The following is a 24,830-nucleotide window of genomic DNA, read 5'->3' as shown; positions in this document are numbered from 1 at the left end:
ATTCAATTTTAAGGTGGCTTGTCCTTTAAAGTAGTGCTGACTGATGTTGATATACTTGACTGATCCTTGGCTCTGGCAGTTGTTACCTTCTCCTGCACGTACCTTTGGCCACCAAACAGATGATTCTTTCGTCATCCCATCTAACTTTCCACGGGCACGGGTTGGACAGGGCTGAGACATTCCAAACACAAGACACTGTTAAATAACTCAGCCTTTGCGCCCACCTTTGCCCTGGCAAAGTCCTACAGAGTGAGAGGGAGGGAGGGAGGGAGGCCGTTCTATTAGTAATATGGGAGAAGAAATGTGGAAGAGAAAGATAGAGGGGGCGGAGAGCATAGAAAGAGGACAGGTTGAAGATAGAGGAGATACAACAACTAAACGCTGACAGGTGAACTCCTCCTTTGGACAGGGATAGTGAGCAAAGCAGAGCTGGTGAGTAATTATCCAGATAAGAGTTCTAATATACCATTTTATATTTTAACAAGTTTCCCTGAAATGTATGGATTGATGTTCCATGCTCCAAACTGTTGTGATTTACAAAAATATTTAGTTAAATTTCACCCACTGTTTTACACCTGTAAACTTATGTGACAATAAAGTTGATTCTGATTCTAAACTAGAGCAATTGTACATCATTGGTTGCGGGATTGGACCTTTATGTCATTATATACAATAGTACATTACAGTCATTTAGCAGATGCTTTTATCCAAAGCGACTTACAATAAGTGCATTCAAAATAGGTAGGCAAGAAAACTACTAATCACCAGAAGTCATAAGTGCATTCTCTTCTAAAACAAGCAACTAAGAGCATACCTAGCGCTAAGGTAAAAAAGTGCAATATATCAGCTACCTACTTTCTTAAACAGATGAGACAAATAGGAAAATCAAATGAGCAAGAGCTAAAACAAATAAGTGTATCAAATAAACAAGATCCAATAAAACAAGAGCTCAAACAAATAATTGGCAGCAAGTAGGCAAGGCTAAGAGGAAGGATCAGAGTAGTGTTTAGTTTAGTAGGTACATGAATTAACATTAATAGTTGCTTTGTAGAACAATTTGGGATTATGTTGTGTGTTGTGTATGTGTTATTGAGGAAAGCTAGGTTTGTGAATGATTGTACTTAAACATTTTAGGCAGCACCTTGTTCCATTTTTATTCCTGATTCCTTAACAAACCGATGGGAGATTTGATTTAGCTAAAGCTTTGAGATCAAGATTCTATATTAAATCCCAATCCAACAGACAAAATTTGATTTTTTTAGGATATTGTTTTCATTTTCATACTCACACCTGGAACCCGTTACCTTAAAGTGACAACACTCTAATAAAATAATTATATTCCTGTTGTTTACAATAGAGTCAAAGTTCAAACTTTCTTGTTAAATGAGTCCTTGGAACCTTCAGATGTGTCTGTTGTTAACTATTAACAACAGAGTGCTGGCAGGAATAGGAGGAATAAACTTTTTCTGGAGGGATCAGCACTTCTGTGTATTCCTGCGGATTGCAGTTGTAAACTATCTCATGATTATGTGTACGTCGTAGTTTTATTGCGCAATGCCTACGACAGGTATCTTTTGGCAATATACAGTATATATCTTTAAACTGATATTTGAGTTCACCTGGAAAGCATCGTGATGGTTATTTAGATTGTGTAATTTGATTATTGACAGTAGTAGGCCATATTGACAGCAGATAAGATATTCCAGGGCTCTCTAAAAGGAGAATATAAGCTTGAAGACTTGCCATGGCTTAGAAAGGACTTTGGAAGAAAATGTGTGATTGTGGGAGTGTGTGTTAAAGATCTACCCTCTCCTCTGCGCTAGGACATGGCTGGATATAAGTCAAGGGTGATAGCCATAACCAAGAGGCCAGGTCAAACGTTTGGCTTCTTCCTGAGGGTGGAGCGTGGAGAGGACGGCCACCTGATCCGGTGCCTGGAGATGGGAGGGCCTGCCGAGCTGGCAGGCATAAAGGATGGGGACCGCATCCTCAGAGTAAATGGAACCTATGTGGATGGAATCTCCCATTCACAGGTAAACAGGGAGTACGTCGACAGCAGCAACATCCTCAAATCAGACAGCTACAAGCTTGCAGTCACTCACTGTATCATCTTATAGGTTAATGATGTAATTGCAACCTATTTCTTAGACACTAAATTCTTATGAGGCTAAATTATTTTCAGTGTAATTGACTGTATTTTGTTGATGACATGCAGATCCATATCCCCAATCTTCCACAAAACCTATTTTTGACCTATTCACGCCCCTGTCTCCTTCATATGATTCAAGGAATGACCCGCCAGGTTAGCTTATGATCAAACCACTTCTTAAGACATACCTGTACAGGAAAGACATTTATCAATATACAGTATACAAGCATTTTTGTTATATTGGTTTTGAAAACTGTTATTATCATTATAGTTACTAGGCTGATGCCCTGCCCGTTGGGAACGACACCCATTGGGAATACCCCTTGTACCCATTGTCAGAGTACTTAGTGCAGTACTCATTATCCTAGTACCTGGAGGTCAGGCACAGTCAGACGGTTCTCAAGAACAACAGCACGCAGCACGCATGCAGAGATTTGCGTAATTTATAGAATTAGTGTGTTTCTAATGTGTTCCCTGTGTGTTGCCCGGGGCAGGTGGTAGACATGGTGATAGACGGTGGTGCATCAGTCACATTCCACGTTATGGATGCAGCCTCCTATAAGAAAGCCACCGCAGAGAAAGTGGACCTGTCTGAACCGCAGGCCAGACCGGTGGTCAACGGAGTCGCCGGACAGACACCAAAACCCAAACTCTGTTACTTGGTCAAGTCTATCTCAGGCTATGGATTTTCTCTGCGCTCCCTCACAGGTGAGTGATGTTAAATAACCATGGCGGCATCACAACATGTCATTGTCTATGCATAACTTTTATATCGTACGTCAATTAAACAAAGACAATTTTAAATAAATAAATGGTGCATTTATATAGCGCTTTTATCCAAAGCGCTTTACATAGATTGTGCATTACATTCACACACACATTCATACACCGATGGTGGCGGAAACCATGCAAGGCACCAACCTGCTCATCGGGAGCAATTAGGGGTTCAGCGTCTTGCTCAAGGACACTTCGACACTAACTCTGGGAGAGCCCGTGATCGTACTGGGAACCCTGCGGTTGCCATCCGGCCACTCTACCCCCGAGCCACTGCCATTAATGGCTTTATTTTTTGTTTATAATTTTCTCAAAAGTCATTCAAATATTACTTAAGGCTGTCACGATTATGACATTTTACTTGACAATTAATTGTCCCACAAATAATTGCGATTAACGATCTAATTGTGTTTCTATCGTTGAACATTATTGGAACATTATGAATTTAAAAAAAAATCAGTTTGTCTTTTAGCCTTTGTTTTTAACATGGAAATGATTATGACGATTAAGACAATTATGCAAAAAATAACTGCGACTATCTCAAATAATTGCGATTAGGCGATTATGTAATATCTAACATTACCTATTTTCGGCTTGACATTTCAGACAGGTAAGATAGATAGATAGATAATTTTATTTCTGTGTCCTGCACACAAAGTGCCCAACCCTCATGGGTTTATAAGACACCATTTTACGTTTATAACATGTTTTACAATGTATTCACGTAGTACATTCAATTACATCTCAGAATTATACAGAGTACAGACTGTTCTGTCTTCTCTCCCAAGCTTGACAAATACAATCTGCCACAACAAAAGCTCCTTTAACAAAACATATCTCAAATTTTTCATAATCATCTAACTCAAGGAAATTATATACTTAAATATATACTTTGGCAATTTGAAAATAGCCGATTTACAAGCTCACAACCTGTCGAGCTTGTAGATCGGCTATTTTCATACATTTTATACATTTGAAAACTTAAAATGGGACCTTCTGCATAATGAGTACTTATACTTTTGGTATTTTAAGTATATTTTGATGCCAATACTTTTGTACTTTTACTCAAGTCCATTTTTAATACCGAACATGTACTTGTAACATACCATTTCTACAATAGGGTATTGATACTTTTACTTAAGTAAAACATGTGAGTACTTCTTCCATCACTGGTTTTGGGTCAGCTGATCCAACAGAAAATCCTTGACACAAAATAATATAGTCTTATTTTACAGCATGCTGCCAGAAGAAATATCCTCCTTTTATAACATATATAAAACCAAGTATTATCAACACATTCATGTTTCTCTTTGGTTTAAGATTTTAACTTAAATCATACATATTCGTTAGCATTTGAGGCTTGGGGTAGCACAAATAAAATCATAATGGTTGTTGATCAAACTAAACTCTTGTCATTATTCAAGCATGTTGATTTATTGGCTATTGCTCAGGGACGGTTTGCCTCAGCTTCAATCCACAAAATGTCTGCTCCAGGACAGCAGGGTGTGTTCATGACACAGGTGGCCCCAGGTGGTGCGGCTGAGAAGGCAGGGGTCAAAAACAACGACCGTCTCCTGGAGGTCAACGGGGAGAACATCGAGGCCGCCACACATGACAACATAGTGGACAAGGTCAAAGCAGCAGGCACCAGCATCATGCTCCTAGTGGCCGACGAGGAAGCAGACAAGTACTACAAGAGCAAGCGTATCAGGATCGTACCGGGGCTGGCTACAGTCAAGCACCTCCCACACACGCCACGCATCGCTGACTTGACCAAAGGATCCGATGGCTACGGCTTCTTCCTTAGGGTGGAGCCAAACAAGACAGGCATGTCCATCACCTACACATAATGATATTGAACATTCTTTTGTATCATTATCATTTACAGACAGAGTCATCTGTGTCCTCCTGACAGTGTAACAATTGCCACCACACAGGCCACTTTATCAAAGACATAGACAGGGGGAGCCCGGCAGAGAAGGCGTGTCTGAAGGAGATGGACAGGCTGGTGGCTGTGAATCGCCAAGAGGTGGAGGACTGCAGCCATGAGCAGGTGGTAGACAGGATCAGAAAGAGTGGTGACAAATGCTGCCTCCTGGTGGTGGACTCAGACACTGACAATATGTACAAAATGGTGAGCCAACAGCAATCGATGTCAGCCCTGCAAATATACCAGGTGTTTTCTTTTAACCAGGGATTACAGGCTTTCTGGGTAACATTGTGTCCCCTTCTTCACAGGGCAGAGTCTCTCCCATGCTCTTTTTGGAGGAGAAGGACCTTCCACCCAGTTACCCAGAGGCAGTCAGCTTGCCCACCGTGGTCAGACCATCCACGCCTGTGAAGGAGAAGGACCAGGACACGCCTGTCAAGGTACAGGACCAGGGTCTCAAGCCAAAGCTGTGCACGATGGAGAGGGCTTCAGATGGCTACGGATTCCACCTCAATGGCATCCAGGGAGTGTGTGGCCAGTACATCAAAGAGGTACGATTTAAAACCAGGACACCCCGTCGGGGTGATGTATCCCCAGCGCCTGAGCCGCCGTGTTAATATGGTCAATTTGTTGCTGAAATACTATTTTCTTTCCTCTTTGCAATCATATTGGTTGGCCTGATCCTTCACCAACCCCCTTCTGCTTCTTATCCTATCCCCAGGTGGTGAAAGGCGGGGCAGCAGACAGGGCAGGTCTGGAGGAGGACGACATCGTGGTGGAGGTGAACGGCGTGAACGTGGAGAAGAGCGGCCACGAAGAAGTGGTAGCCCTGATCCGTAGGAACAGCAGCTGTCTGGAAATGCTGGCGGCCACAAAGAGCGTCTATGACCAGCTCAAAGCCGACGGGGTGGCCATCACACCGGCGCTCCTCGGTCGCACGTCCTCGGCACAGGTCCACATGCCAGCCACCTTGGAGGCGGCGAAGGAAAGTCCAGCCACCTTGGAAGAGGCGAAGGAAACACCCGCCATCTTGGAGGAGGCAACAGGGGAGGACAAAGAGGAGAAAGAAGTGAGGCCAGAGACCCCTCCTGCACCGGCACGTGAGAGGGTGAGTGAGCTTTACTGAAGGCCTAGGGAGATCCCTGCATGGCGGCAGGGCATCCTGCTGTCCCGAAGGGCTAGAGGAATACGGCTTGGGAACATTCATTCTCTCACTACTATACTGTATTTTGTGGTGTCTGCTACTTAACCACTTAAACACCTATGCATACTTCATTTACATTTTGAGGATGTAGATCTGCTATTTTCATTAAATGTTTGCCTATTCTTGCCAAATATTCATATATTTTCACTGAAAGTTTGTCTATATCCGCCTATTATTATGACATAACCAGAATAGGGACACTAGGGTTCATGTGGTTAAGTGAGTATCACAAAATTAAAATTAAAATTATGTTTGAAATTTTGCCTTAGTACCAAGAACTAATGTCTTCTCTTTCTTTCTCAGACCCCATCTGTGTCATCGGCTTCATCTGAAGACAGTATTGATGAGAGACTCTGACCTGCCAACCATGACCAGTCCTAGGCTATGTTCAGACTGACAGCCCGAGTACAATTTGTTTGGCCTATCCATGTGGAAACAGATTTCTGTGAATCAAATTTGAACCACATTCCTAAGTGGTTTGAAATGTGATCCAAAATCTGATTTATTTTAATGCGTCTCAGTCTGGACACTTGGAAACTGAAGTCTAAAATGTTTTGGCTCGCCAAAAATAGCCAATCTACTGTATAAACTCATAACGTGTTGCATCGATGTGAGCTTGTAGATTGACTATTTTTGGCACCGTTATACGACAGATTATTATATTGTTACCACAGCAACAAATAACACAAATCCGATCTGATCACTTACAAATAACAATCTGGACAGTCAGTCCTGAGAAAGGTCAGCTATGAAACACGAATCAGATTTGCCTGCAGTATGAACACAGCCCTAGATACGAACATAGTTGTCAACTGTATGAAACAGCACAGTGTGTAAACAAGTCTTACCATTGATTTCCTTGCCCTGCCTGTCTGTCTGTCTTTACCACCCGCTATTCATTGCCTGTGTAATTCTTTCTCACACTGAAGATTAGCCAAATTCCCAAAATTAAATAAATATACTGAGGAGGTTAAGCTAGCAGCAGTAACAGCACAGTCAATAAACCTACTGCTGTCTGTCATGGATGATATTTGCTCTAATCACAAATTGCTGACATTTTGTAACGCAAGATAAAGTTTAAACTTTGTTATTTCTATCTGTGAAATAAATGTGCAGTATATTGTCAAATTCCCCTGCCTAAAATGTTTGGTTTATATTACAGGTACCTCTCTGTTCCCAGTAGAATTACATTCCTCCCCATAGTAACAGTGTTAATTTTGACAGCAAATTTTTATTCATTTAGTTTTAGTCATATTTTAGTCATCTAAAATGTTTTAATCGACTAAATATCATAACATTTTAGTCGACTAAATCTACAGTTGATTTTGTGGACAAAAATTTATTTTGTCAGGCCTTGATGGCGTCGTAATGCCTGATTTTACACTTGGTTGCATGCTGAAAATAGCCGATCTACAAGCTCACAACGCGTCGCAGCGCAACCCGTTGTGAGCTTGTAGATTGGCTATTTTCAGAGCGCAACCAAACATGAAATGACTTGTCTTAGTTCTACTGGATCTCTTCTCCACTAGTCCCTCCCTAAAAATGTTGTCTATTTTTCATTTGTTGACAAAATTGTCAATATATTTAGTCTTAGTTTTAGTTTTTCATAGCTTAGTTTTTATTTCGTTTTTATGTTATTTTCATCCGCGGAAAAAAGGTAGTCGACGAACACTTTTCGTCATAGTTTTAGTCGACGAAGTGAACACTGCATACTAGTAACAAACATTACAGACACACAAGTAATGTCAGCGGCCACAAATGATTTATTCCAAAATCCGTCTCTCTCTGGTGTAAAAACAGTAGATACGCACAAACACTGACCATCAGCGCTAGATGGAAGCTACTGTCAAACTGTTAACATGTACTGGTGGATCACAACAAACAACAGTGCCTGGGTTTCAGACATTGACTATCAGAACTACCATAGGACAGAGTTTGTCAGTGCACTCAATTTGTTCCTCATCCCTTCATATGGGCCGGGCTGCCTAGATCCCAGCTGGAGTCAAGCTGGGCTGTGCTGTAAAGTGTGAACAGCTCTATTGTCCAACTGAGAGCCAGATTGATTTTGGTCAAAGGAGTAAAACTTTATGGGCACACTTACTGGCAGATATTTCAAGCATTTGCATTTTGAAAGTTAAAATTAAATCCAAACTAACAACAACAACAACATTGTTTTGTCAATATTCTCACCTAAACCCAACCAGCATCCAAAGTTCACATTCCCATTGTTCCCATTAATAAGCATTCCTTATCCAACAGTCAGCCCTTCCTGATTCAGGAAGTACAGGCCAAGCACAGACGAACCACAATGATTTCTTATATATAAAAAGGAAAAGTTGAGCGAGTTCTTGACTTCCCTGAATTTCAGGTTAAAAGTCACAGGGGTTAGGAGTCACCTCCAAGTAGGAGGTTGTGAGATCAGAGGGCCATGTGCTTCTCTGGTGCCTGCTTGTGAGCCAGATAGAGGAAAAGGATGCTGGATAGGGCACTAACCAGGAAGATGACATCAAACCAGCGGTGATAGAAATTAAACTGCAGCTCCCCCAGGACCTCTGTCACAATGGAACGATACTCCAGAGGCATGCTCATACGCATCAACAGCACTGATGACACAAAATACATCCCCTGAGAGACAGAAGAAAGGACGGAGGTGAGTGGGGAGACAGCAAGAGAAAGGGACAAAGACAGAGTTATAACGTATACAGCTAATATGTGCCTTATGACCTATACCAGTGATTCCCAACTTGTGGGCCGTGAGAGTAATCCAAGTGGGCTCCCAAAGAATTGGCAAATAATCATATAACATCAATATATATATATATTTTTTTTAATTAAAAACATTACGTGGTGTTTTTACTTTACAACCTTAAAAACTGTGTTTTCAAAGTGATACAAATGAGAACAACTTAAAGTATACTACGTTGGTTTCACTGATCCTAGCTAGCCGTAACACAAATGATTGATCATTAAAACAAATAAGCTCTGAATGCACGCGTCCCTTCGGATGCCGTGTCAAGTGGTCAGATGGGTGGGCCGCGAACGCTTGAGATTTTCAAGTGGGCCCTGATCCAGAAAACGTTGGAAACCACTGATCTATACAATAACAGGACCGTAATAAAGCAGGCTTGCTTACTCACCATGATTTGAGCGAGGACGAGCACTATGACATTGGAGGACTTGCTGCTGGATATAGCATAGAAGAACTAGACACGTGAAGACAAAAAGGAAAGAGCCAAGCAGAATATATGATGAACAATGATATGTAAACGCTGTAAAGCAGGGGTCTTCAACATTTTTCAGGTCAAGGGGACCCCCTAGCTGAGAGAGAGAGATGAAGCAGGGACCCCCAGTATAGAATTGTGTTTCAGATTAAACTTTCTCTAAAGTTCTCCTCAGAAAAGGGATGCTAGGGTTCAAGTGGTTAATGTAAAAATCCTATCACACAAAGATTGGCAGCCCCCCTGTAGTAACTCTGAGGACCCCCTAGGGGTCCCGGACCCCCTGTTGAAGACACCTGCTGTAAAGAGGGGTCTTTTGTGATATAAAGTGTCAGTGATGACTGCGTGTATCGTACCTTAGTGAGGGTGATGAGCAGACCTCGTATAGACGTGACGATGATAATTCCTACCAGTATAAAGGAGATGTGCTGAGACCAGAACTTCACCTGAGCGGAAAAGAAGAGCAGCGAAGAGGGAATATATTAACGTTTATTTATTTGACATCACAATCACTTTGGATGAACCAAATGCATTGTTTCAAGTGTATAGCACAAGTGCTAATTTCCGACACTTGTACACAGGAGGCTTTTCTAAATAGAATAACACTTGTCTAAAACCCAATCAAGCGCATTCAAAAAAATATATAAAATACTAATAATTAACATAATCAAAATCAGCCCCAGTACATTAACTTGTGAAACAAAACTAAAAGTAGACAATCATTCCAATGACCCAGTTCATGTGAGCACAGTTGATTTGATTTCAACCATAGTTAGAGTTCTCAACAAACACATCTGTCTCTAGTTTTAGATACGTAGGCAAATAGTTCCAAAGTTTTGCCCCCTTCCCAACAATCACCATTTGTTGAAGCTTGTGTAGTTGCTCAACCAAAGCAACTAAAAGACGTAGCAGTGTCAGCAGTCTGCTCTGAACAAATCCAGACTCCCCAACACACATTCATCTTTTATTCATCTGCTTAAAATCCCAATTTAGTAATGTTATTATTCAATTTCAGCATAGGAGACGAGTAATTCTTTGAACTATTCCCACTATGCACGACAACATCATGTTTTTCCACAGAAACATTCTGAGTAATGTGTGTGTGTGAGTGTGAGTGTGAGTGTGAGTGTGTGTGTGTGTGTGTGTGTGTGTGTGTGTGTGTGTGTGTGTGTGTGATAACTTACATCAAACTGGATACCTAGCCAGTTCACTGTAATCTCAATACCCCTTGTCACTGGATCAGTCTTTCCAACTCGGTCAAACACAATGTTGATTGTGGCCTAGTTTGGAGAAACAGAAAACAAGTCTGAATAAGGCTGAAAATCTACAGCGTCCAACATTTTTAAACTGCATGCACTTAAATCCCACATGATAAACCACAGACACAAAGTGCTTGCGTCGAGTGTTACAAATGAAGCCATTATGTGTGCATGTGTGTGACAGAAATGACACATGAACGCAACTCTCTCTCACCATGAAGATTTTCCACACACAGTAGATGGAAAAGAAATAGCCCAGGAAGTTAAAGTATTTCCCCTGGAATGTCGTGGAGTACTCAATACGCTCCTAAAAAGGAGAGATAGGATGAAGTAATTAGTTACACAGACACCAAGTGTCCACTGTTAATGTAAAGGTGAATTTGTGTTCATTCTATGGAATGTGTAAACAGCGTGCACGTGTGTGTGTGTGTGTGTGTGTGTGTGTGTGTGTGTGTGACCTTGGTGGCCTGCAAGTCCACAGTCTCTAGGAAGAGTTGTCGGCTAAGCTCCTCCAGAGCGTCAACCTCCTGCTGAATCAACGTGAGGTCTGGAATGGATGTAGTCAAGGAACCACCATCCATTACCAATGGTTCCCAAACGTTTCAGGCCGCGACCCCCCCCCCGAAATAATCATATTTGAACTGGGGACCCCCCCACCCTGACAAGCACTTGGAATTGTAGGCATTACATTTAGTTTGACTCGGTTCCACAAATAAATATTGTGAAAATAGCCGATCTACAAGCTGTGAGCTTGTAGATCGTCTATTTTCACAATGTTTGCCTCTTTCTTACGTAATATTTTACAATTTGGCCAATTTGGTATTAAAAAGGTCTTAAAGGTCCTTAAATTGTCACTTTAGAAATGTGCAGATACCCTGTATACAGTACACTTATACTGTATATTGGTTTGTTTACTGTTAAGTGAGAAAACGATGTTGCACATTAACTCTTTAACTGCCGGAGTAAAAACATCATCTATAGCTGCCCTTGCCAGCGATTTCGAGCGTTTTTACTAACCTTTGAAAAATCATAGAATATTCTTTTGAGCCGATCGCCTCAAAAGACGTAGGGGTGTCTCGGAGAATCGGGGGGGAAAAAAGCTATCCGTCAGGGTAATCCGTTCAACAGTTATGGGCAGTTGAATGTGGCTTGTTTTCGCCAAAAAGCAACAGAAAGCAGAGAACATTTTACTTTTATAAATCCTATAATACTAAACGAAACCAGCTTCATTTTGTTGTGATCACGTGATTTCTGGGTGTACTCTTCTTGGGTGATCCTGGGATCATTCACAGGCTGCAGAAGAGCACCCTCTATCGTAAACCACTGAAAACACCACATGACGAGAATCTCGTCATTGGCGGTATGAGCCTTGGAGAAAAATGACGAGAAATCTCGTCATTGGCAGTCAATGATTTTAATGGAATAGAAATGTTGTCGCTTTATCACAGTGTAATCTTTGCATTCTGTGTGGATGTACTCATTATACAAACAAGAGTTCGAAAAAAAACATATTTTTGCATTAATACAACGCCCGAGTCATTATGCTCACATCTTTGTACATGCACATGCACATGTACATGTACAATACATGGCATGCACGTGGACCGCGTATTAAATGAAATCCCTGACCATTAGTCTTCATAGTCATTATTTGTGTGAAGGATACCAGCACTGCCTGGTGGTGAGGAGGTGACACTCTTGATCATGCCCCAGAATCCTGTCTGTTTGTTCTGGTCTTCCCCGCGCTGGTACATCTGCCTCCGGGTCATAGCAATTCTACAAAAAAACAAAATGACACATATAACACATGGTAGGTAATGACACAACAACCACATCAGGGACCGTATTCACAAAACATCTCAAGGCTAAAATATAGCTCTTAACTGATCAATTTAGGAGTAAATCTTTAAAATAATGGGTGTGCCAGTCCTAAACTTTAAGAGCTCTACATTTTAGGAGTAAGTGCCTTCAGTCAGCAAGACGTTAGGGATAGTCAAGAGAATTTCACTAAGTCACTAAGACACCACGGAAAACAAATTTGTTGTTGGTGTTGTTGGTGCCCATGAGTAGCCTACTACTTTACTGTACTTTACTGTACTGTACTGTGTGCCAAGCTTTACTCTTAATAAATCCACTTAATATTTTAATGATAATTACATGTTAACTCTCTCAGTGCCAGGCCCCGAGTTATCCCGAGTTTTATCTGAATACCCTCAGTGCCAGAACGAGAAATCCCGAGTTTTTTTTTGGAAAAAAAATGTTCAGAACCCAAGATATCATTATCTGAAGATTTGCAGCTCCATCCACTCTTTGTTTAACCTATAACTGAAAAAGGCTGTATCTCACTTCCTAAGCACTTTTTTTTTACTTTGAAAAAATAAAGAATATTACTGGCACAGTTCGCAATAATTTTTTTATTTCATTGGCACTGAAAGAGTTAATATGATCTGTGATGACGTGTGTAAATAAAGGTATGCTTTTTTTGGTATAAATACATTTAAAGACCTACACCCCCCAAAGTGTAATTTAGGAGAAGTCTAAAAATAAAAAATAAAAAATATTTTGTGACTACGGCCCCAGAACCTGAGGGAAAGAGGTCTAATGACGGATCTCCTCACCGTTTCTTCTTGCTGACAATCATATCCATAGTTTGAAGTAGCCTTCTTTCCAGAGCAAGGATGTCACTGTCTGTCACATTTCTGCAGAAATGATAATGTAGCAGACATAAAGTATATAGGGTCATTGGTCAGTATGCAAACGGACAGTAGTAATTATGCTTCTCTTGTGTGTCTTTCTTGACACATGTTGACATACAGTATGCTTGTTAGGATACATGTACTCACACATAATAGACTGCACATACAATGTACTCATACATCTATTCATTGTTGATAGACTGTACATATACCCATACATATATTCATTGTTGACAAGACTGATGATATGTACATGCATAACTTAATTAATCGTCATTATTGACAGACCATGCATATACTCATTGTTGACAAACTGTACATATGTTCCATTCATATATTCATGGTTGATAGAAACACATTCAATCATACATCCACTGTTGATAGACTGCACATATACAACATATTTACTGATAAGATTAAACATACATTCATTCAGAGACCATTACAGATATTTAGTGCCAAATCTAACCTGCTATGACACCTAAATGTCCCTACAAGATTAATAAATTGTTATCAGATCGTATCTTATCTACTGATGCATATAACATGTAGCTGTGAGAGGGTCAGTATTTGCAGCTCACCTGAGGAAGTAGGACATGTATGTGTAAGGACAGTTGACTGCACCAAAGCCAGACAGCAGAGCCATGAGTGTGACCCCTATGACTCCAACACGACTGATAAGCTGTTCAATGGACAGGATGCCTAGGAAACAGAGAAAATATTATTAATCATTTCACTTTAGGTGCTCCATGGAGATGAAGGATCGAAGCATGACATAAATACCTAATTTGTTATATTTATGGCACTCTTGAATTAGCTATACATGGCGAATGGGAATGTCCACTACCAAGAGGTATGCTTACCATGTTTTGGACTGAGGATAGGAAATGGGTCTCCCAACTTCCAGAAGAAGTACATGAAGGTAAACCACACCACACAGGCAAAAAGCAACTTTTGTCTCTGCACTGCACAGAAACAAACAAAAACAAAAAGAACGCTGTGAGACCATGTGTCAAATTAAAGCTGAATATATCACTCACAGTGCAGTGCACTGAAGGTGCAGGGAGATGTTGATAGAAATGTAGTTGTTTTTCAGTTGTTGTTTTTTTACAAGAGAACAAATTAGATGCACTCACACAGACGTATGTTGCTGACCACAAAGTAGCCAATGTAGAAAGGCACCACAAAGATGAGCACTAGCAGTATCACATACAGGTTAAACTTCCAATGGAAGTACCTGGAGCTGCAGAAGAAGAGACATGAACTGAGTATTAAGAATACACAAGGGCTACAATGATATATTGTATCAACGTAAACAATGAGAAATAATCATTTTCCACAGATGAAAACATTGTACGTACCTAGTGCTTAAGGCACCCAGAATCTCAAAGATGATGAGTTCAAACATCGTGCATGAGAATGCAAAGGTGATAGAGAAAACCACTTGAACAATATACTGACGCACCTGTCAACAAACATGAACATACTTAGTTAGGACAGATTATTATAACCACTGCCACTATGGACTAGGGCTGGGCAATTAACCGAAAATACATAAAAACTGATATTTGGAACCAATAATAACCGACTTAATAATGCTCATATAGGTTAATCGAATAATCAAGAACTTTCAATATACATTACATTTTTTATATTTAAGAAATCAACAAAATTGTAATCGATTTTCATCATCGACTAAATCCATTTGTCTGATTAAGCAATTAACCCTGCATTGCTCGTCATTGTGGGTGGTGTACAAAAATAGTGATTATAGCCGCTCACAGCACTTCGCAACGTGACATGTTGTGAGCTTGTAGCTTGCCTGCTATTTTGTGTATATATTTATTTAAATACAGACATCACGTGCATAATAATACATCTGTCACGACGTGGAAATAAATAGCATAATGTAGATGACAGCATAGCCTACCTCATAGTCTTTGAACAACTGTCTCATAAAGAACAACCATCCAAATCCAAAGAACAGGACCTGAGTGGGTAGTTGAACAGAATGGGGAATAGGGAAGGTTAGTAAGAATTTCACATGTTGTGTATATTGTTTAGGGCAGGACATATGGGTCTTCAACAGGGGGTCCTCAGAGTTACTACAGGGGGGCCACCAAATCTTTGTGTGATAGGAACTTTTTCTTGTACATTAACCACTTGAACCCTAGCATCCCTATTCTGAGGGGAACATTAGCCGAAAATAGCAGATCTACAAGCTCACAAGCTTGTAGATCGGCTATTCCCGTTAAAGAGGTTTGGTGTAGGGGGAAAAAAGAGCAGACAAAGTACACGTTTTCTAATGGAGGGTTTAAGTGGTTAACTGTCTGAAAATACACATTGGCATGAATCCAACACAACGCTACACATTGACAGCGCTGTCAAACAAGTCTAAGGAGCTATCTATGAAATCTATAAAAAAAAGGTTTAATCTGCAACACAACTTTATACAACATGTAGTGGGGGGGGGTCCAGGATACACCTGCTTCATCTCTCTCTCACCTAAGGGGTCCTTGGACTGAAAAACGTTGAAGACTCCTGGTTTAGGGAGTAGGGACCATACACTGCCATAACAAAAAGCTATTTTGTGCCAAATTAACTAGGACATAATAGTCCCAATAGGAGTTTAGAGGAGGGGGAGGAGAACATATCACATCTCAGTATGAATGTGCTAAAAAGTCAACAACCACCTGACCTCATAATAAACCACCACGTCAGGTGCAGTCTTTGATGTTAACTTTAAGTTAGAGAAGACAACATAACATCTCCCAGCTGCACTAGTTTTATTACAAACTAAAGTGACGTTAACTTTAAACATGACAACTTACCTGTGAGGTGAACATGATCACTGAATCCACAAGAAACGACATGATGTTAGCCTGTAATCTATCGATATCTAGCTGCTAAACTCCAATCTAATGTCTGTTCATGCTGACTTTGTGATATTCATTCATTCAAGCTTCAGACTAAAACGCTGGCATTATAAGATACTTATTAACTGAAGTGCATTTTATGAACATTCGTTGATCTGCTGTCACGGCTGTCACCAGCGTTTGCATTTCACTCCCTACGTCATCAAAATGAGCCGGTGAAGACGAGTTCCGTGGGCGTAGTATTGAAACATGACTGTCATATCATGACAGTCATGATGAAACTTCAACCTGGTTTTTGCACTTTCTCCATTTACAGACCGTACATCTACATAAAGGTTAATATTTCAAATCTAAAGTGCTTACCTTATGGCCACGGATGTTACAATTCACTTCGAGTGGGTATAAGTACCCGTATCTTCCGTATTGTACAATAAAAAGCCTTTTAATCCAATCGGCAGCCATTTTCTCATTGAGTTATAATGTATCAGAGTGCAGAACACCTCCCAACCAATAGGGTCGCGACGCGTAGTTGAAAGCATCTAGAGAAAATTCGGAAAAAATGACCACCAACCGGATTCAAATACTTTTTATTAAACAATACGGGAGATACAGGTACTTATGGGGGGGCCGAACAGAATTTTAACATTTGTGGCCATGGGTCAAGCCCTTTATATTTAAAAGTTTGACGTTTATGTAGATGTACGGGTTGTAAATGGAGAAAGTACAAAAACCAGGTTGAAGTTCAGCCATGACGCTCGTGACGGACGAGCGTCGTGTGATCCATGTGCAGTTCCGTCGCAGACATTAAACGTAACACAAAGGACAAAATAACAATTCAACAGTGGTGTTGGAAAAAGTATACTTTTCTTTTTTTCCTACGTATTAATGGAACTCCATTTTAACTCCATCTTGATCTGTAAAACAACGATTAAATGATAAAATAAGTTTAAATATTTAATTTAAATATGTGTTAATTTTGTTTCTATTTAATTAAGTTTAATTAAGAAAGAATGCCCTTTAAAGTTTACGGGACCTTTGCCATAGTGCTCGCAGTCCGCATATTGATTATAATTAGGTGCTCTACACTTTTAGTTGGCTTTTTGTGAAGACAATGGACTTCTATTCGTATCAAGAGTCAGACATATAATTTCCCATGGAGTAGGTAGCTAAAACTAAACGTTTTAGTTACTCCACTGCGCCGCCTACAGGTCTTATCAATAGAAAGATTCCATTGACCTGTATGATCTGTAGAGGACGCAGTGGAGCAACTAAAACGTTTTTCCATCCGTTGAAATTTTATTTTCTGGCCAAAAAGTGTATTTTAGACGTGAGGTGGGGGGGCTCCGAGTGTTTCCACCAAGGAAAGTAGGCTTTAAACATCTTAAAAACATTTTTTTCTTTGGTAAGTAGCGAAAGTGTATTTTTTATTTTTACTACAGACGAGAGGCTGCGGCCGCTACGCTACCGGGGGTGTGCGGGCAACGGCTCGAAAGTATCATAGCGTTAAGGAGAACTTCTTAAACCATGTCTCACTGGTGGTCCGGGGACCACCAGTGGTCATTGAGGGGGTTCCAGGGGGTCCCCAGCCATAATAATAGTTAGGAACCAAATGGACCCTTATGTGTCTGTAACTCTGACAGACAGTGTACAAATGGAAGTTGAACCAAATGGACAACTTGGTCCATTTGGTTCCATTTGTACACTCTCAGAGTTAAATGAATACTGACGATGATGATACACTACAGTGTAGATTGGGACTCCCAAGAAATCAAAATGGTTGAGGGCCGGCCCTGGCATATCTTTTCAAATGGGAGTCCGTGGGCTATAATGTGTCATTTTGGGGGTCCTTGACGCAAAAAAAGGTTGAAAACCACTGCCTTAAACGCTTTGGACCAGAGCCATCATTTCCCCAGAAGTTGTCCAGAACACATTATGTGTAGTATGCGATTATAACGACAGAGGGCGCTGTGTTGAGGTCGTTTGACACTGAGTGAAGTTGTGCGCTATGAACCAGTCATTACATAGAATAGAACTGGTACCGCACGGAGCTGCCTGGGGAAAACTGCTTCTCATTTGGACTTGAGGATGTTTGCCTATAAGCGACTGGCATCCTGAGGATGGGACGGATTTTTCTGCAATAGAATATCCTGGGCACATCTGCTGCTTATTTTATTTCATTACATGAATTTAAGGACGTAAATAGGTAAGCCTGTAATTTCACAATGAACTGGAACAACTTTTTTGTATTGTTTGGTAATTTTCTTTTCAGTAGGCTATCCTTACTTGATTGAGCAAGATTTTGATTGGTGCATTTATTCAAAAGACCCATTGTTATAGAGTTCAGTGGAAATGATGGGCTGATTTAAGAGCTTTGTTATGTTATGGCATTTAGACAGTCAGTTCTGAATATGTTAGAATACAACGTATGCCAACAAGCATTGTTTATTTGATTTCCAGAATTCTAGACGCAATCTGACAATTAAAACAAAAATAAAAACGACAACAACAGCATCTGTTTCTAATAGCAGCCAGTTATCATGTGGAGAGAGAGATATATAGTTTGTAAAATGAGATTAATAGATGTTTATTCAGCAGAAACATAAGTTCTTGATTGTTGAGAATGTTTGGTGTAATTTTTCAACATATCCACTTTGGATCAGAGATCATAAATGTGCACTTGAAAAGTCTCCATGATTTTAAACCAGCCTGACCTCTCACTGAATTTTCTGCAGGTAATGATGACTGAGGCTTGCTTCAAGCGAGGTCTGCAGCTGTGGTTGTCCATACTAATGGTGGCAAGACTGGAGGGTAAGTATGTAATAAAGATAATAGTCTGAAAAATGATGTCACTTGAGCAGCACTGGATTAGTTTGACATAATGGCATAGACCAGTTGTTCTCAAACATTTTCACGTCAAGGACCCCCAATGTATTTCGGCGCAAATCCCCATCTGAAAATATTTTGTGCCAGGGACCCCCAGAAGTTGAAAATGTCAAAATTATTCCAAGATTTTCAACTTTTTCAAGATTTTTCAAAACCTTTCAAAAATAGCAGATCTACAAGCTCACAATGCACCGCGATGTGACGCGTTGTGAGCTTGTAGATCGCCTATTTTTGAAAAGACAACGTATAAAATAGAGCCAAGTGGTGAAACTGATTGTGATGCTATTAACACATTTAGCTGGGAACCACCTGGAAGTCCTTCAAGGACCCCTGGGGGTCCCCGGACCCCACTTTGAGAAACACTGGCATAGACAGTATGTGATGATGACACCACACGTGGTTGTGTATCCCAGGTAAGGTGACAGCACCAGCGCAGCTGGAAGCTCCCGTGGAGCTGCCCTTTACTCTGACCTGCACTCTGTCCAAGGACAAGGTGGAATCCCTGAGGCAGGTGCGCTGGCTGGACGTCCAGAACAAGAGCCTGCTGACCTACGACCCGGACCAGAAGGATAGCATCAGTGGCCAGCATCACGTGGAGCTAGCCCAGTCTACAAAGGACACCTCAGCTATCACCATCCGCAGGGTGGGCTTCCGTGATGAGGGGTGCTACACCTGCATCTTTGACCTGCTTCCCTCTGGTTCACAGCAAGGACAAACATGCCTCACTGTTAACTGTGAGTACATTCTATATATATGTATATACATGTACATAATACTGTCTAACCAGAGGAGCGGTTTTAAAATGTTGTGTGCCCAAGGCACACCAATGGGCAAGTCAAAATGTCAAGGCACACCGGTATTCATGGTGATTTTTTTTGTGTGGATGTGCTATTGTCACAAATGTAGATTATTTTTGAAAATGAATAATAATAATGATGATGATGGTGGTGATGATGATGATGATGATGATGATGATGATGATGATGATGATGATGATGATGATGATAGTAATAATAATCATAATAATTTTGAATGTTCATCTATAATGACAAAATGTTGAAAGTGGTTAAAATATATATTTTTAGGGTATTTCCTCTGTATTGGGAAATAAGTACTGATATACCGTAGTAAATAAAACTAAAATTATAAAAACTGATAACTTTTTGTATCTAATTAATTAATAATAGCGATAATGATGTGTGGTTGTCACAAAATCCCAAGGCACACCTGGATTTGTCTCACCGTTTGGGAACCACTGAATTCGAGAGGAGCATAAAGTCAAGCTTGTCACAACTTGACAGTGTGCTGTGTCTTTATAATTTTATCTATTCACATAACTATTTGCAGTATCCTTTTTTTAAATACATGTCCGCATTAAAACCTTGAGGCACAAATAGGACAGTAGTGTTTATCATTAGCTACAGTAAGTCAGTAGATTGCTGTCTACATTCTTTTACTCAACTCAGTATGAGCACTCACATGAGATTCATTTACCAAAAAAAAGTCTGCTGTTTGTGTATTTAATTTAAATTGCTCCCCAACCCTTTGGAATACACACAGCACAGTTAATCAGAACCATCCATTGCATTGGACACTTGGGAAAAGTACTAGTTCTGACAAACAGTAAATCAGTCATCTGTGGGGATGTGCCTTGTTGCAGTATGAGCATGGTTGATGATGCTGTGGGAACATGGCCAGTAACAGTAACATTCATTTAGGTGTAGCAGTGGGGGAGGTAGCCTTATTCTTCTAACCAGAAACAGACGTTGTGGACACCAGTAACTGCATCGCTTTTGGGTGTCTCAGTTTTTCAGAATATTAGCATTGCTCTTTTTGCACCTCAGCCCCTCCCCACCAATCCCACAATCTTGGTCTCTCCTGTTTCCAGCACGTATCGTCGTTGACAGCAACAAGACAGCGTTAAATGGCAGGAAGGCCTCCTTGTCCTGCACCTACGGTCTACCTGAAAAGGTGGAGCAGGTGTCGTGGAGGCACACTCCTGAACACGGAGAATCCGGTGAGGTGGCTTCCTACGCCAAGCGGAGCGACCCCATGATCGAGCCTGCCTACCAGGGCCGGGTCTGGCTCAGTACCTCCCTGTCCCACACCCAGCTCACCATCCAGCCTGTCACTATCCGGGATGAGGGCTGTTACACCTGCATTTTCAACACACAACCTGGCGGACCTAAGAGTTCCACTGTCTGCCTCTCTGTTTTTGGTAATACACATTTCCACAACTTGACAGAAATTGTAATTACATATTTGTGGCATCCCACATAGACAGTAGACAAGAAATGATTTGTTGGGGCTGCGAGCGTACGTGAAATATATTGGTTTATGGTTAGTGGGGTTTTTACTGTTTTTAATTTAGTTTTTTCTTCTTTTTGAGCGAAAACATTTCTATTCAGCTCTGCATAGAATTGTATTAAGAATACAGTAACAGAGAAACAGCTGTGCAACAATGTTCAATGATGTACAGTAAAACACATATAGGAACCATCTTCAGTAAATTCATAATATGAGCTTACTGCACAGTGTAAAGTCTGAGTGAGAATGGTGTGACAGTCCTCTAAAGTGTTGATTAAATAGGGGTTAGAAGAACACCAGTAGTGCAAGAGCAGAAGACGGAGAAGTCGTCGGGGTAAGTAATGACTATACAGACAGACTAAACTCACAGACAGGCTGTCCTGAGATAAAGCTAGATAAACTAGGCTATGTCTAGGATCAGGTTAGGAATGTGGGTCTTTTTCCGTTCTCCTGATGTAGTGTTGTTGCAGTCTTTTTGTGGCGAAGTTATGTTTACAATTCATCATTTAGGCATTTACCAGACAATCTTGTCCAGAGTCATTTACAACAAGTGCAAGATCAGAGTAAATGTCATGAACATTAGTCAACAAACAACAGGGCAATCGTACTCATCACCTAAGTAGAGAGCAAAGAAGATTCAGTGCTACCAAGTAACTATTGCAGGGTACGAGGTAAACATCAAACATAGCATCTGTCTAAACAACATGCTACAAACAGAACCTCTGCATAGTATAACTAGCATCTCTCGATAAAAAGAAGGAATACAAGGAACGAAGAGTGCTAAAGGGTGAGGTTGAGTCTCTAGAGGTGACTTTTCAGACTGCGATGGAAAATGTGGAGCGAGTCCGAAATCCTGACCAAGGGAGGAGGTCATTCCAAAGCTTGGGTTAGGAGGGATAAGAGTAGGGTGTCTTAAGGAATTAAGGGAGGGACAGAAGTTCAGTGTTCTAAGTGTGCGGGAAGGGGTGGTTCATGTCCTGAAGTTAAGGGTACCTATGTTCCCCGGGTTCTATGTTCCCCACTAAGGTTATGGTTAGGGTTAGGTTTAGGTTAGGTCCTATATTCCCCGCTCTCCTAGGAAAGCGGGGAACATAGAACCTGGGGAACATAGAACCTGGGGAACATAGGTACGGGAGACTTGAACATTTTGGGAGGTTGAAGACCACACGTGCCCCGGCATTCTTCATCAGTTGAAGTGGTGCGGACCGGCATGGAGGTAGTTGCACTAGTTGTTATTGGTGTGTCTGATTTGCTCTCACATAAGCACCAGGCCAGTGTCTCTGTCTAAAGAATGGGCCATTTGAAAGAGAAGTGAGAACGAGGTGGAATGGTGGAGGCAGGGAGGGATGTGGGTGAGAGGCCGAATGAAATGCTCGGGTCAGGGACTGTGTGTCACTGTTTGTCGCGGACAGTGATTCCTTCTGTCCCCATGCCTCTGACGCCCTCCATCTCTTGGTTTCTGTTCACTCGCTCTCCCTTTCCCATGTTCTCCGTCCCCTCTCTCAATTATCTGAACAAACAGCAGAGCTTTTGTCTGCCATCGAACTATACAGTAGGCGTTTTCAGTAGAAAAAAAGAAGAGAAGTGGAATTGTGGATAAAGCTTTAATAATGTTTATTTTTCTTTCAATTCATTGCTGCCAATAGCTTGCTTCTCTTACCCACACGCTGTCCTGCGTCTGTCACCATCTCTCTGACCTTCTCTCTCTCAATCTCTTTCTCTCTCTCTAACACACACAAGCACATTATTCAAGACTATACAGTAATGTCATGAGGATTGAGGATGCATAGTGCACAGTTATATTGTGGTTTGGTTATGTTCCCCAAAATAGTCACACTATTAAACATGGAATTAGACATATATATATTAACAAAATGTATGGTAAATATGTGTGAATTTTTTTTCCTGTTTACCAGAGCTTTGGATGCATCGGGCTCTTGGATTGCTATCTGATTTTTTTCACTGCTACAATATTTTAGGCGCCTGCAACTGATCTAAATAAGATTGACTAAGTTCAGTGCATAATCATCTGTGAAGACGCTACTGCTATCAGGGCCAAATATCTGTGGCTAAATATGCTCCCGCCAACACAAATGTTCTCAATTCCAACGAATAACATTCCTTCTTCAGCCCCAAGAGCAGAGAATTAAAAACAGCCATGGCTTTACTTTTGGATCTCAAGATGTCACGGCTGATCCAAAAGTCTAAAGTATTTGCCTCAGGTTGCAACAATTTAAAGCCTGATTTATACCTATTTGCCTGCCGGTGTTGCACCCCGAAGAAAAAACTATGGGCTATTTTCAGTATAAACTAGAAAAAGTGTTGATATAAATAAAACAAAAGAAAACGTTGTACTGTACCTACACTGTATCACACAATTCCCTAGAGTGGTCATCTTGGAATAGGATGGTTCTCGAATTTGATCCCCAGCACGTTGTAAAGTATAGTGGAGAAAGGCACTATATAAATGCACCATTTACTATTTTGCTTTTATTTTTTTCCAGTGCTGCCCAAACCCCAGGTGAGCTACAAGACCACATCCCCAGGTGTGATTGAGGCCAACTGCACCTCTGTGTCGCGCCCCCCTACGGAGATTGTGTGGAACGTGGAGAGGGATAACCGAACTATGGGCCCCCCCACAACAACACAGATCCCCCAGAAGGACGGGACCACGCTGGTTATCAGCACACTCATTGTCCAATCAGGGCTCCTGAAGGATGTATCCATTAAATGCATGGTCCACCATAAAGGGCTAGAGACACCGATCTCAGTGTCCATGAACACTAAGAGTGAGTCAACATCAGTGTTTCTTTGTCTTGATATGACTCTCTTGCTCAAACTTTTGGAATAACATCATATATCTTTATTTTCTCTGGCCCAACGCCCGTATTAATAACACATGAGATGGTTTTTGTAATAGCAGCCTGACCAAGCCAGGCTACAGCCAAGACAACTGAACAGTGTGCAAAGCCTGGAGATTGTTAGCTAAAAGGATAGCCAAGTATAAAGGAGTTCTGACACTGGCACATACCTCAACTGAGCCCCTTCTGAATTGTTCCCAAACAACCATTTTTTCCTCATACAGCGAACCTAATGCAAGTCCGAAAACACAACAGAACATCTTGTTCATATTGTTGCTAATACTGTGCCACAGGTAACTGGGTTCATTATGGGCATGAGTGTCATGATGATGAACAGCAGGAAACCTCAGTTTACCTTGTTTTCACATGGTCAGGAGTGTGAATGCTAAACAGTCACCAGTCATACAGAATTTGTCCATAATGCCGCAAATCAAATCTACTCAAATTTAATCAGACATGGTTCATACAAGAGACAGCGCGTTCCGACCCACCACATTGATTACATAGCTTAATATTAAAAATTACATGTTTGCCAAATGGCAGATGGCTAATCATCTGTGTGTGTGTGTGTGTGTGTGTGTGTGTGTGTGTGTGTGTGTGTGTGTGTGTGTGTGTGTGTGTGTGTCTCTCTCTCTCTCTCTCTCTCTCTCTCTCTCTCTCTCTCTCTCTCTCT

General features: G+C 41.1%; 3 protein-coding genes across 3 annotated transcripts in view; 2 read left to right on the top strand and 1 right to left on the bottom strand.

Moving 5' to 3' along the window:
- Positions 1–1,826: 1,826 nt before the first annotated feature.
- On the top strand, positions 1,827–6,006 carry pdzk1 (PDZ domain containing 1; the record flags this gene model as incomplete). The annotated part of the gene is made up of 6 exons (XM_080412600.1): positions 1,827–2,033; positions 2,644–2,857; positions 4,418–4,750; positions 4,861–5,057; positions 5,162–5,404; positions 5,575–6,006. The coding sequence occupies 6 exons, from the start codon at positions 1,827–1,829 to the stop codon at positions 5,977–5,979; spliced, it is 1,599 nt and encodes a 532-aa protein (XP_080268726.1). The 3' UTR covers positions 5,980–6,006.
- A 1,794-nt stretch (positions 6,007–7,800) lies between these two features.
- LOC308073600 (Golgi pH regulator) lies at positions 7,801–16,294 on the bottom strand. Its single transcript, XM_080412601.1, has 14 exons — positions 16,062–16,294; positions 15,161–15,220; positions 14,592–14,695; positions 14,367–14,473; positions 14,094–14,195; positions 13,812–13,932; positions 13,153–13,233; positions 12,201–12,310; positions 10,993–11,081; positions 10,749–10,841; positions 10,460–10,555; positions 9,632–9,721; positions 9,195–9,260; positions 7,801–8,682 (listed from the first exon to the last, which is right to left on the bottom strand). The coding sequence occupies exons 1-14, from the start codon at positions 16,101–16,103 to the stop codon at positions 8,476–8,478; spliced, it is 1,368 nt and encodes a 455-aa protein (XP_080268727.1). The 5' UTR covers positions 16,104–16,294; the 3' UTR covers positions 7,801–8,475.
- Positions 16,295–18,187: 1,893 nt separating this feature from the next.
- Positions 18,188–24,830, top strand: part of LOC308073603 (OX-2 membrane glycoprotein) — an 8,538-nt gene continuing 1,895 nt past the window's right edge. Inside the window, exons 1-5 of the mRNA XM_080412606.1 lie at positions 18,188–18,309; positions 18,839–18,914; positions 19,403–19,723; positions 20,878–21,207; positions 23,801–24,085. Of these exons, the coding sequence (XP_080268732.1) occupies positions 18,842–18,914; positions 19,403–19,723; positions 20,878–21,207; positions 23,801–24,085 (1,009 nt within the window). The 5' untranslated portion in view covers positions 18,188–18,309; positions 18,839–18,841. The remainder of the gene's footprint in view (positions 18,310–18,838; positions 18,915–19,402; positions 19,724–20,877; positions 21,208–23,800; positions 24,086–24,830) is intronic.

The sequence above is a fragment of the Gymnoscopelus braueri genome, assembly GCF_963280865.1.
Source record: "Gymnoscopelus braueri genome assembly, chromosome: 18".
Classification (NCBI taxonomy): Eukaryota; Metazoa; Chordata; class Actinopteri; order Myctophiformes; family Myctophidae; genus Gymnoscopelus; species Gymnoscopelus braueri.
This window is presented reverse-complemented; position numbering and strand designations above follow the sequence as displayed.

Excerpts from the sequence above, each read along its gene's own strand:
- LOC308073600 (XM_080412601.1), bottom strand. The coding sequence starts at position 16,103 with ATGTCGTTTCTTGTGGATTCAGTGATCATGTTCACCTCACAG. Across the intron at positions 14,696-15,160 it reads AGTTGTTCAAAGACTATGAG|GTGCGTCAGTATATTGTTCA; the intron begins GTAGGCTATGCT and ends GTTTGTTGACAG. Across the intron at positions 9,261-9,631 it reads TGCTCATCACCCTCACTAAG|TTCTTCTATGCTATATCCAG; the intron begins GTACGATACACG and ends TCACGTGTCTAG.